The sequence below is a fragment of the Ipomoea triloba genome, chromosome 2 (assembly GCF_003576645.1).
Source record: "Ipomoea triloba cultivar NCNSP0323 chromosome 2, ASM357664v1".
NCBI lineage: Eukaryota > Viridiplantae > Streptophyta > Magnoliopsida > Solanales > Convolvulaceae > Ipomoea > Ipomoea triloba.
Genome location: NC_044917.1, coordinates 9,431,076 through 9,443,338, shown reverse-complemented (window position 1 = coordinate 9,443,338; position 12,263 = coordinate 9,431,076). Strand labels below are relative to the sequence as shown.

At 34.9% G+C, this 12,263-nt stretch overlaps 2 protein-coding genes across 3 annotated transcripts in view; both read left to right on the top strand.

The window, feature by feature from the left end:
• LOC116010243 (serine/threonine-protein kinase ATM) overlaps window positions 1-2,654 on the top strand; it is a 57,862-nt gene extending 55,208 nt beyond the window's left edge. Inside the window, exons 75-79 of the mRNA XM_031249564.1 lie at window positions 349-480; window positions 592-726; window positions 813-878; window positions 1,615-1,761; window positions 2,269-2,654. Of these exons, the coding sequence (XP_031105424.1) occupies window positions 349-480; window positions 592-726; window positions 813-878; window positions 1,615-1,761; window positions 2,269-2,346 (558 nt within the window). The 3' untranslated portion in view covers window positions 2,347-2,654. The remainder of the gene's footprint in view (window positions 1-348; window positions 481-591; window positions 727-812; window positions 879-1,614; window positions 1,762-2,268) is intronic.
• Window positions 2,655-6,246: 3,592 nt separating this feature from the next.
• On the top strand, window positions 6,247-9,443 carry LOC116007227 (probable inactive poly [ADP-ribose] polymerase SRO5). 2 transcript variants are annotated; one of them, XM_031247858.1, is made up of 6 exons: window positions 6,250-6,365; window positions 6,517-7,047; window positions 8,206-8,447; window positions 8,539-8,675; window positions 8,813-8,908; window positions 9,136-9,443. In XM_031247858.1, exons 2-6 carry the CDS (start codon window positions 6,620-6,622, stop codon window positions 9,151-9,153), a joined length of 921 nt encoding a protein of 306 aa, XP_031103718.1. In that variant the 5' UTR covers window positions 6,250-6,365; window positions 6,517-6,619; the 3' UTR covers window positions 9,154-9,443. The 2 variants fall into 2 exon arrangements, with proteins under 2 accessions (XP_031103710.1, XP_031103718.1); XM_031247850.1 differs by having other exon boundaries at window positions 6,247-7,047.
• Window positions 9,444-12,263: the final 2,820 nt, after the last annotated feature.

Below are 12,263 nucleotides of genomic sequence, written 5' to 3'. Positions count from 1 at the left end.
ATATGATCACTTATGACTAGAGTGGAAGGAAGACGATGGCCAAATTTAACTTGCAGCAATGTTATTAAAACGATACTCTTATTATTTGTGCTCAACTGCAACAAGTGATCTTGGAACCGGACATTGTTAATCGGAGCTCAAGTGTTTTGATTCCTTCATGAGTCAACTTTACCATTGGCACAATTTACCCTATCTGATAAATCCCATCCTTGCACACAAGACTGTTCATTATCACTTTTACAGCGTCTATGTTAACTGAAACTTCAGTGTTGGTAGGATGAAATCTGTTTTTCATAGTAAGGGTGCTATTTTCTTTCTTATTTCTTCCCTTTTAAATTTGGCTCTCAGGTGGGTTACATTGTTGGACTGGGAGATCGACATTTGATGAACATCCTCGTTGATCAAACTACTGCAGAAGTCGTTCACATAGATCTTGGCGTTGCATTTGAGCAAGGCCTTATGCTTAAAACACCTGAGAGGGTTTGTCCATTTCATCTTTAATAGTTCTCATTTCTGTTAATATTGTTGTTCACTCATTCTTTTATTTCTTCAGCTTGTTTTTAGAAACTAATCTATAATCATCTCCTGTAGGTACCCTTCAGGCTGACTAGGGACATAATAGACGGTATGGGCATAACTGGAGTGGAAGGGGTCTTCAGAAGATGCTGTGAAGAAACACTTTCTGTAATGCGGACAAATAAAGAGGCACTGCTAACCATTGTTGAGGTGCAATAATTATTGTACATACTCTTGCATTCAGAAAGGGGGTCAGAATACTTTGGCTTATCCGAAACTGATGAATTTTACTGCAGGTCTTCATCCATGATCCTTTGTACAAGTGGGCTCTGTCCCCTCTAAAGGCCTTGCAACGCCAGAAGGTATATTAGTAATTTTACTCCCTATTTCTACTCTGCATATATGCCAGCTGTTATGAATCTTCATAACCGAGGAAGGGCATTTTGGACTGAATGTGGTCAATTTAAGAAAGTCATCAAATTAATAGTCAATGATTAAAAGTGAAAGTGTCACTATAGTTGAGGGAACAAAAGTGGTATTAACTCTATTAGTAGTTAAAACATTGATTTTCTAACATTAAGTTATATCCACATACTAATCTACTAAAAACCTGAATTGCACCAAATACTCCATTTATTTTCTTGAATGTCACAAATAACATTGTTTAATGATTCACCATTTTTGTATTTCCCAGTGTTTCATCAGTTTAATCACATCCGATGCATTGAGGTCACGCCTCTTTTGGTTATTGTATTTAACGGTTCCATGTAGTCTTGTTTAATTTGCATTGTTGCTTCTCATTTGATTTGTTACTATGTTGCATGGAAACTCTGAAAGTGTTTCATCTCTGAAATATGCTTGGAAATGTTTCCGTGCTGTTTCCTAACAAACCAAAAGTTTCCAGAAAATTTTGGGCCATTTCCTAATTACAAAAAAGTCTGGAAATGCATTTCCAATTCATTTTACCAAAAAGAAGGTCGAATTTTAGAATATTTTAGATTTTGGATTTTGGATATTGTGTTATTATTTCAAAATAGACATGATATTTAGGAAATTCTACTACTTGTACTAATAATAATAATTGCCGGTTTCTCTTAGGAAATTGATGAAGATTTGGAGACTAGTTTGGAGGGCTCACAAGAAGATGAATATGAAGGGAACAAAGATGCTGCAAGGGCCCTGATGCGTGTTAAACAAAAATTAGATGGATACGAGGAAGGTGAATTAAGAAGTGTGCATGGTCAGGTAATATTGTAACCTCTAGCATGTATGTAATCAGCTCACCATGATAAACTAATCTTGAATCTTTTACCTTCTCTTCAATTTTAAATGATCTACTCATCTATCTGATACCTTCCTGGGCTGGGATTAGAAGCATTTCCTTCAGATTTTAACGAATATGCTAGTAATAAACATTTCCACTGTCAGTACACTCACATACCAGTAAAGCATCTTCCATGTTGTAACTTATGATTTTGTGCAACTGTGCTTATGAATGTAGCCTATAGTTGCAAGTCAAATAGTTTATGTAGTTAACGCAATCAACTAATGACTAATACAACCAGCTAATAGCTAACAGCTAATTGTCAAACAAGATTGCTGTGGAAAGTAAAGGAAAAAGATTGCCAAAATACCATACTAAGTAATTTAGTTGAAAGATGTTTGGGAATATCATGCTATTTGATTCCATGTGCATTTCTAGTGTTTCTTGCACAGATTTACTGGTTAAATTCCATTTTTACTTGTGTTTAGGTACAACAACTCATACAAGATGCAACCGATCCAGATCGTTTGTGTCACATGTTTCCTGGATGGGGAGCCTGGTTGTGAATGAAGCTCCTACTCCAATTCCCTTTTATGTATATTTGTGAATTAATGTTCTTGTTCCTGATCTTGAGTGTATAGAAATGCGAAAACCAAAATGTTTAACATTGAGATATCATTCTCTTTGTTCAAAATGGCATGGTGAGTATATGTACATACTTGGTTAAGTACATTCACAAATTGAAGGACTCTCTTGTACTTGAGATTTTGGTACATTTTCATAATTTTTGTTCACAGAACTCACCATTGCCCTTAGATTATGTAAGGTAACGTGAAGCTTGGTTTGAAATTGGAATTAAATACTTAGCAATTAAGATGGGTTTTAGTAAAAGTAGTTTCTTTATTTGGTGGTAAACAATAATTCGAATCAAAATAAGTAATTAAGTAAAATCAGTGATTTTAATTAACTTTAATAATTTTCAACTTACATTTTGGTCGAGAACATGCGAACTGGCCATTTTGGCGATTCCGAAAAATGACTTACGGAAAAATGAATTGATTTTTCTTGGGTTAATAGAAAACATTTCCCGTTGACCGTAGTTTGTGGACGTTGTCAAACACTGAAAACTTGAAAAACATTTTTCGGAAGTCATTCTACGGTTACCAAGTAGAAGAGAAATGCCTATACTTTTTTTTTTCATGATTATTGTCATGTAAAATTTTTAAAAATTTGTGAATTTTACTTTATTTGATATTAGATTATTTTCTTATGTAATTTCAATTTAAGGTATAATGCTGCCTTTGAAGTATGACCTTTTTTTTGGTCATGTCTGAACCTATAGAACAATAGGACGGGGCCTGGTTCCGATTGCCTTTAAATTTGGAGAATTTGTTGAAATGGCAGCTGATAAGCAAGAAATAGGCCACAGATTTTAATGCAACAATTATGCAAGTGGTGGGCGACGCATGCTTTGATTGATCTGATAAAATGTTGGCTCATTATTAATCTATCTTGGAAATATCGAATTTGAAGGATACTTACTCATTAAGTTGGCGCCAAATGGACTTAATTAGGCTAATCCCAATAGTTAAACTTTGGTGTAGTTTTTGAGGAGCGTGATTAGAAAAGAGAAAATGAGGTGGAGGAAAAAAAGAAAAGTAAAAAATAAAACAAAGGATAAAATTAAAAAAATAATAATAATAATAATGACAGTATTTACGCGCCGCTGGGCGCCCAATTTGGCTTAAACGCGCGCATTTCTTTTGCTTTGTAAATAGGAATGGGACCCACATCTATGCAAAATCCCCATTCTTGCAGGGCATCCTCATCAAATTTTTCTTAAGTTTTGTGCCAACATTCACTATTGGTGAAGGCCTTAGTATGCTTTTGATCCATTTTGAGCTGTGTCTGGACCCCAAGAGGCCTTATCTGAGAAATGGGCTCTTTAATTAAATAAAAAGAAACAAAAATTATGGTCATTATTAATCTCGTATTTATGATATGTTCTGAATAAAATAAAATTATATTGGATCTAAAATGAAATTAAATAACATATTTCACATATTGAGTATATATTTTCAAATGAAATTATAGTTATATCAAAATATGATACTTTAGTTGTGTTATAATGAAAATTATAGTGTATCTAAAATGAAACTAAGTAATATGTCTCATATATTCACTGTACATTGTCAAATGAAACTGTAATTGAACTAAAATGATACTTTAAATGTATTGTAAGTAAGTTACAGTGTATATAAAATGAAACCGAATAACATGTCTCACATATTGAGTATATATTGTCAAATGAAATTGTAATTATATATCAAAATGATACTTTAGTTGTGTTGTAATGAAACTATACGGTATCTAAAATGAAACTAAATAACAAGTCTCATATATTGAGTGCATATTGTCAAATGAAACTATACTTTTAAAATGATACTTTAGTTGTGCTATAATGAAACTACAGTATGTATAAAATAAAACTAAATGACAAGTCTCATAAATTGAGTGTATATTGTCAAATAAAACTGTAGTTATATCAAAATGATATTTGAGTTATGATGTCATTAAACTACAGTGTATATAAAATAAAATTGAATAATATTTTTCATGAATCAAACAAAGGAAAAACTAGTTTTCCTCAAATTCAAGGAAAACATTTTTTTAACAACACTATTTTACATTATTGTTGTATTTTTCACGGGTTTTTATGTGCCAACAAGGAAAGAGAAAACAAAGTGGGTAAGGACAAAGAAAAAGAAAAAACAAACAAATTGATGACAAGAAAGATGAAAAGTTAAAAAAAAAAAAAATTATACCAGACGCGCCAGCATCAACAAAAACCCAAACTTGCATGAGTTAAATGGGGCCCATTAAAAACCCAAACTTGCAGGAGTTACAATCAACGAAAAAACTATGCACCACATCAACAAAATTCCACTTCTAATTTTTAGATCTGACAAAAACCAAGAAAAAACCATCGCTAAGGCTTTCCACACTTGTGGATTTGCACATTTTTTTAGACAATTAATGGTTAGTTGGAAGAAAGAGAGGGGAGAGAGAGAAAGAGAGGAAGAAGTTATCCTGCAAATTTGGAGTTTTTGCAGTGAAAGTGAGGCCTGCTGTGAGACAAGAGAAGCGCCTCACGCTGCGTGAGGTGCAACTCTCGCGCCCAGACGGGTGCGTTATTTTTTTTTTTTATTATTACAGATTTTATTTTTGTTTTTTCCCTCCACTCTTATTTTCTTTTTCCTAGTCACACATGCAAAACCTCCTAAAAAACGATCACTATTGAGGAAGGAAGGCCTTCGCCAATAGAGTTTTTAGGTGAGATTTTGAAATAGTAAAAACTTAGTGTTGGGTTTTTAACAAATGCGAGGGTAGGTTTTTAGTGATTATTTTCTCCGACAAAAATGAGATTTTGGTAGAAATGGTGGGCCCCCTGCTATGAGGAAGAAGCCGCGTCTCACTCGCGTGAGCCGCAGTTCTCGTGCCCGCCTGGGCGCATAAAGACATAGTTTTTATTTATTTATTTTGTCTTATATTTTGTTTTATGTTTTCATTTTTTTCTATTTTTTTAAATTTTTTTCTCCTCTCATATTCTCTTTTCTAGTCACACTCACAAAAAATTCTTAAAAACAACAAAAAAATCCTATTATTAATTTATTACCAATGCTCGGATGCTCTAATTTTTAGAGCATGTTGTTTCATTAGGAAATATAATCTGGAGTTTTCAAAAAAAAAAAGGAAATATAATCCGGAAGTACAAATACTATTTTCCATTTTAAAAAGTTAGTGCCCATGGAATTGAGCAGGGCGCGCCGTCCAAAACAGATGTCGGTCTCTTTCGTCTTCACCCTGCAAGTTTTAAAATAAGGTGCAACCTTTTCACGTGGCTATGGCTGCTGACCAAAACCCTAGCTAGCTGGCTGCAAACATATTTAAATATTCCTAAATATTTAGCTAGCCAGCTCCCTGCCAGGAGTATTCCTATTCCTCTTCTCCCATTCTTAATTTGGGAGAAGAGTATTCCTATTCCTATTCCTATTCCTCGAATAGTCGAATTGTGATCCCCATCCCATTCTCGCTGGAGTATGTATCAAGATTTCACGGGTTGAAATTAAACAAATATATTTTGTTTAAAAAAAAATATAAATCAATATTAGTCAACATTTTGATTTTTTCTGTTTACGTATTCACCATGTATAAATAATCCCGTTATAACCCGAATTTATGAAGATCCGACCCGTTGACAGCCCCATCTAGAACCGTTTATTCTATGGTACGGTCTAAATTGACACACGAAATCCGTTCCGCCCACATACGACTTTTCTCCCACTTCCCGTTTGATCACGAAACCCAGGATGCACACCTTCCCAAGAAAAGCCCATTCTTGTAATTTCACATCCCACCCCCGCCATTTAATTAACTCTCCCTTGACCGCCACTCAACGTCGGCCAACTCAAACACCGCCATCCTTCTCCCTCTCGAGCCTATATTGTTTCAGTAAAACCTCCCTCTCGAGCTTATATTGTTTCAGTAAAACCTCAAAGGGAGACGATTCTATGGCGGTGTTTCAGTTGCGTCTTAGCTTCTCTTCTTTCTCAATTTTATTTATTGCTATTTTCGCTAGCTTCAAGATGCCTCTATTCTTTTGAGTTGATTTTTCTCTTCTAAAATTATCTTATAGAATCAGAATTTGATTCCAAATTCTTTGTTTTTGCAATCAGAATTTCGGAATCCGTCGAAATTATTTCTCTCTTCTACCTAAGTTTTCCTTTATGAGTGCTGGATTCCTGACTTCTTGAGAAGTTTCTAGAGAAGTTGGCGGAAATGGAGCGCTCAGAGGTATCGGATTGTGAGAGCGGGATTTCGGGTTCGGCTCATGAGGTAGATTCTCATTTCGGATGTGAGAAAGGGTTGATCCAAGTGGATGAAGGGGAACAAGCTTATCATACCATCAAGCAGAAGTTGCTCTCGGGTCTGGGGGTTTTGGGTTGTCAAACTACAATTGAGGGTATTTATAAGAGCTCTTATCAGGGGTTGATTAAGGAGATAAAGCTTAAGATTTTTGGGATTTTCTCAAAAGCGGTGGAGAAGAAGAATGGAGGCTCCGCTAATGTGGAGTTTGCTTGGTATGGAGCTTCTTCCATGGATGAGATCAATGCTATTCTTTCACATGGTTTTGCTCCTAAAATCAACAACGCTGGAAGTTATGGCCATGGAATCTATCTCTCTCCATCTAATTTTTCTCTTGGATGGTAACTATTCACTCATTTTGAAGCTCTTGTTTGCTTAAATTAATGATTATGGATCGAATTCAGTTTTTTTGAAAACAATTCATAATGAGTTAATACTCAATTTAATTATGTTCTAAAAGTCTTCTGTGCTTAATTGGTCCAGTACTCAAATGGTTTTGGGTGTTTGGCAAATAGTTTTATTGGGTGTTTGGCCAATAGTTTTACCAGATTTGACTAGTTAATAGCATTACGTGGCCTTAGCTATATTTCCCCTTCCCCTCAAATAGTTAAGTCAGTCTTCCCGAAAATAAATTAGCCAAGAAGCTAAAGGAACTAGGGAACTTATATTATTTCCACACTTATTCCTCACTTGGATTCCACTTTAGGTTTAACTCTTGGATTCTTCTCTTGGATGGTTTAGAAATGAGCCCCATTAAGGGTATTTATACTCTTTCCACCTCCTCAATGGATAGTGGAGCCTATGGCTAAGGTTTATTCTCTAGAATCCTCTCTAACTCTCTTTACGAGGATTCCATAATATTTTAAAATGTTTTATGTTTCTCTATTACCTCTACACTTATATGTATATGATTTTAGATTATTCTAACTATGGAACCCTATGTACAACTCCTAGAAAAGCCTGGAAGGATGTAGCAAACCTCGGCAAGGTGTCCCGTCTCGGAAATCTGTAGTAAAGTGCCCCGCACGTTACAATTAGCTGGTCTAGAAAAATGTTTAATGTTTGGTAAATTATATGCAAAATGATGGTATAATTTATTTTCCTAAGAACTGATGGAAAAAGTTGTTTTGCTGTTATAAAAAGCTAATTAATCAAATATTTATATTGTCTTTTTAATCAAGTAAAAAAGCTAATAGTGGTCAAACAAGCCAATTTGGCTGATAAGCTAACTATCAAGTCCTTGGTTAGAATCAAGATTAAATTGAGAAAGAATAATTGATGACGGAATTGGGTAAAATCAGTATAATTGAAGGCTAAATTAAATATTAATAGTGGGAAATTACTAAGTTATAAGACTCAATTAGGTAAAACAGTCAAAGTTCAGGACTCATTACTTCATTGTATATGTAGTTATATAGTTCAATATTTGATTTATGATTATATTATAATGTGCTTGCTATGCTAATAGCTTGCTTTTTTGGTTGATCTGTTGATTTTAGTTTGAAATCCGCTGTGGCCGATGAGAATGGTGTGAGGCATCTGTTACTTTGCCGCGTGATCCTGGGGAAGATGGAGGTTGTGCCGCCCGGTTCTGGACAATGGCATCCCAGTTCCGAGGAGTTTGATTCTGGGGTTGATGATTCAGTGTCCCCGAAAAAATATATTATGTGGAGTACTAACATGAATACTCATATCTTGCCTCAATATGTGGTCAGTTTCAGAGTCCCGGCCTCTGTAAAAGGTGAGCAACTTGGGCGTTTGATGTTCAGTAACTTTGAGAGGAAACTATTAAAAGGTTTTGTTAATGTGTTGCCTATTTGTTTGGTTGTCAGGGGTTCAAAGAAATTCTGTTCCTTTGAGGTTACCGAATTCGCCATGGATCTCTTTTCCAGCTCTGGTTTCTGCACTGGGTAAATTTTTGCCACCTCAAAGCATGAAGTTGATTACGAAATACCAGAAGGACCATAGAGTAAGTGATTGTTGTCTTCTTGTTTTTCTTTTATTCTTGAGATATGCTATGGTTTTTACTGGCACCCCAACTGCAATGTTGACACTAAGGAAATTCATTATTATTAGTTAGGACTAATAGGTCAAATTTGTTTGTAGGAGAGGAGAATCACAAGGCATGAAATGATACAGCATGTACGGAAATTGGCAGGAGATGATCTGTTGGCTACAATTATAAAAGCTCAAAGGGATAAGGTATGCCCTCAATTTGATGAAATGTGATTTTATGTTTGATTATACAGAATCATTGATATAAGTTCTTATCTCATGGTTTAGATATGAACTAGCTGACATTCGATATTTCTATATTTCTCGACTTTTGAATAATCCTACAGTTTAGCTGATATCATGATCCTAAGTTCTCACTTTCTCTATCAAATATGTTTCTGATTGGTTTTGAAATACCTTTTGGTCATTTGCAGCAGAAGAGCATCAACTGAATTTTGATCTCAATAATACAGGAGCAATGGAGGTGATACTGCAGAGGTAGACCAGCACAAGGAAAGTTAAATTTAGAGAGAGAGAGTAATTGACAGAATCCTATTTTTTGACATGATCTTATATTTCTGTTTTTGTTATAATAGAATAGTTTTTAGTCAGACTATAAGTTAAAGATAGTTAGCTTAGTTTCAATTAGATTAGGACTCACTGTATATTTATTTGAAGGATATCTTCAATCAATATTAGACAATCAGAAATTTGATGGAAAAAAGGGAGTTTGGGATCTCAACAGTGTTTCCTTTTCATCTTTGTTCTCATTCAAGCACCTTTGGCTGTGACGTGAGCTTGGTTGTTCATATCAGTTGGTTTCAAGAGTGGCAAAATCTAGCAGCTGTTGCACCATATTTTTAACAATCCAATGCAGAGAGGAAGAAGCCATCTCTCTCTTGATGAAGATGATTACGTTTTTCAATTTCACTTCACCAAAATGAATTTTTCAAAATTCTCAAAATAGGAAGATTCATTAATTTGGTTTCATCTGCACACCAAATCAAGAGACATCATTCAATATGACAAGAGAAATGCAACTATGGTATTATTGAATCCTCTGAGACGAACCACTAATGTCATGGAGAGTCTTTAAAGAGCTTGCAAGCTCTAATTTTGGACCACCACAAAACATAAATTCTCTAGGAGAACTAGTCAATTGAAAGCAACGAGGCTACCACATCAACGAATACATTTCAGATTTCTAGTTCCTACTTGCCTGTACTGATAGGGTTTGAGTGTCTAACAAGTGGATTTATTCACGGTTGAACTAGATGAGCTCCTTCGTATTGATGTATAACGCACCAAACCAAAATTACTAGCTGAAATCGAATATACGCGTGCATGTTCTGTGTGCAATTGGGGGATTCAAGATTCGCTTGTGTACATATTAAGCATGTGTTGTGTGTTTCTTCATAGCTCGGAATGATACAGGTGAGTACGGATTCATTGTATCGCTAATATATGATTGGTCTGTGCTACGGATTCATCGTATCGCTAATATATGATTGGTCTGTGCTACGATAATAATCTTGTGGAAATTATGACGAGAGTTGTCAAAGAATTCAGGGCTGAATAGTGAGACGCCAGTTTAAGTTTTCTGACAGTACTGAAACATTTTCTTGTTGGGACCAACAATATATTACGGAGTAGTTAATTTCTAAAGTGACAATGTTGGAGATATGCACACCCAATATATTTTTCACACACATCATGTGAGTACGTGTGTTTACTAATTATAGATATTTTTTTTTATTTTGTGGAGAAATAAAATAAGGAGAGATGTGGTCTAGTGGCACTCGGGGTGTCCCGTTTACACTCCCACATGGAGGATGGAAGTGGGTTTGAGCCTTGACAACTGCTGACTCTTTGTGCTTCAGTAGGAAAAAATAAGGAGAGGTATTCTGAACTAGAATATTAGACTCTTGAAGCAGAACTCACAAAACCAAAAAAGAATGGCTACCACACCAAATCACCACCGTTAACCAGAAAAAAGAGTAAAGTGATCACCACCACTCAATGTAAAATAGTATTAATCCGATGTACCCAAGATCAGAAGAGGGAGCCTGGATTCGTCATTGACGCCTCTGAGATGTAGTGTGTGCTACAGTAACAATCTTGTGGAAATTGCGGACCGGGGAGAGTTGTGGAGGAATTTAGGACTATACAGTGAGACGCCAACTCTGGGGTTTTCCCACGGTGATGATGTGTTTTCTGGCATGGAAAACGATACGTCATGAGAAGGTGCTAGCAAGGAAGAGGAAACAAAGGACGTGGTGAAAGTGGAGACGGAGGAGGATTTTGAGTTCGCGTTTGCTCCTACGGAAATGGCGTTTTCTTCAATTTCCGCAGATGAGGTGTTCTGCAACGGACAGATCCGGCCGATTTATATGTACGTGCGTGTACGTGCGTATGACGTGCAATGATGCCCATGAAAGTAATAACGAAGATGGATATTTAGAAATTTTGAACCAGTTACACTTTATATATTATATTATACATATAATTAATAATATAATATAAAATTAAAATAAAGTCCATGTGGAAGTGTACAATGGAGAACACAGGAAATTGATTATGGCCTTGTTCCGTAAATAATCAGCCTATTAGTCAATTTTGGTTTATTTGACCACTATTAGTTGTTTGACTTGATTAAAAAATCAATATAAGTGTTTGATTAATAAGCTTTTTGTAACTTCAAAATACTAAAATTCAAAATGCTACTCAAAATAGCCTTTTCAATTAGCTTTTTGAGAAAAGAAATTATAACAAACAGCTATCAGCTAACAGCTAATTTACCAAACAACTTTCTACAATCAGCTAATGTTATCAACTAATCATACCTTTTAACTCAATCAGCTAACACAATCAACTAACAACCATTTACCAAACAAGGCCTATACACTTTGCGTGAATAAAAAAGCCAAGAAAATATAAAACGCAAAGGTCCTGTTTGGTAAATAGCTGTTAGCTGATTGGGTTGGCTATTTGGGTTAGAATGTATGATTTGTTGATAACATTGGCTGATTGTAGAAAGTTGTTTGATAAATTAGCTGTTAGCTAATGGCTGTTTGGTATAATTTCTTTTCTCAAAAAGCTAATTGAAAAGGCTGTTTTGAGTAGCCTTTTGAATTTTAGCATTTTGGAGTTGCAAAAAGCTTATTATTTACCAACTAATAGTGGTCAAATAAGCTAAAATTGACTGATAGACTGATTATTTACCAAACAGGGCCAAATACAAAAACATAGTATTATTCATTTTGTGGGAAACGCGAAACTTTATAGATATGTCTGTGTAGAAAGAGAGTGTGTGAGAGAATTTTGAAATTTCAAAGGTATTTTCAAATACTTTTAAAATTTCCTTCTCATCAAACAAAAAAGGGATTTTTTTCAAGTAAAAATGTTGCTATATTAATTAATTGTCAAATTGATAACGTCGGACGTATCCACAACCGCGTTATCATTCACACACAGAATGTGAGCATGTGTGTTTACTCATTAAATAAAAAACTTTTGTTTTATGAAGAAATAAAAAATCAAAGAGAAAAAATTACATTTATTA

Bases quoted from the DNA above. Each gene is read 5' to 3' on its own strand.
- LOC116007227 (XM_031247850.1), top strand. From the start codon at position 6,620: ATGGAGCGCTCAGAGGTATCGGATTGTGAGAGCGGGATTTCGGGTTCG. The intron at 8,448-8,538 runs GTGAGCAACTTG...TTTGGTTGTCAG, and splicing joins AGTCCCGGCCTCTGTAAAAG to GGGTTCAAAGAAATTCTGTT. The intron at 8,676-8,812 runs GTAAGTGATTGT...ATTTGTTTGTAG, and splicing joins AATACCAGAAGGACCATAGA to GAGAGGAGAATCACAAGGCA.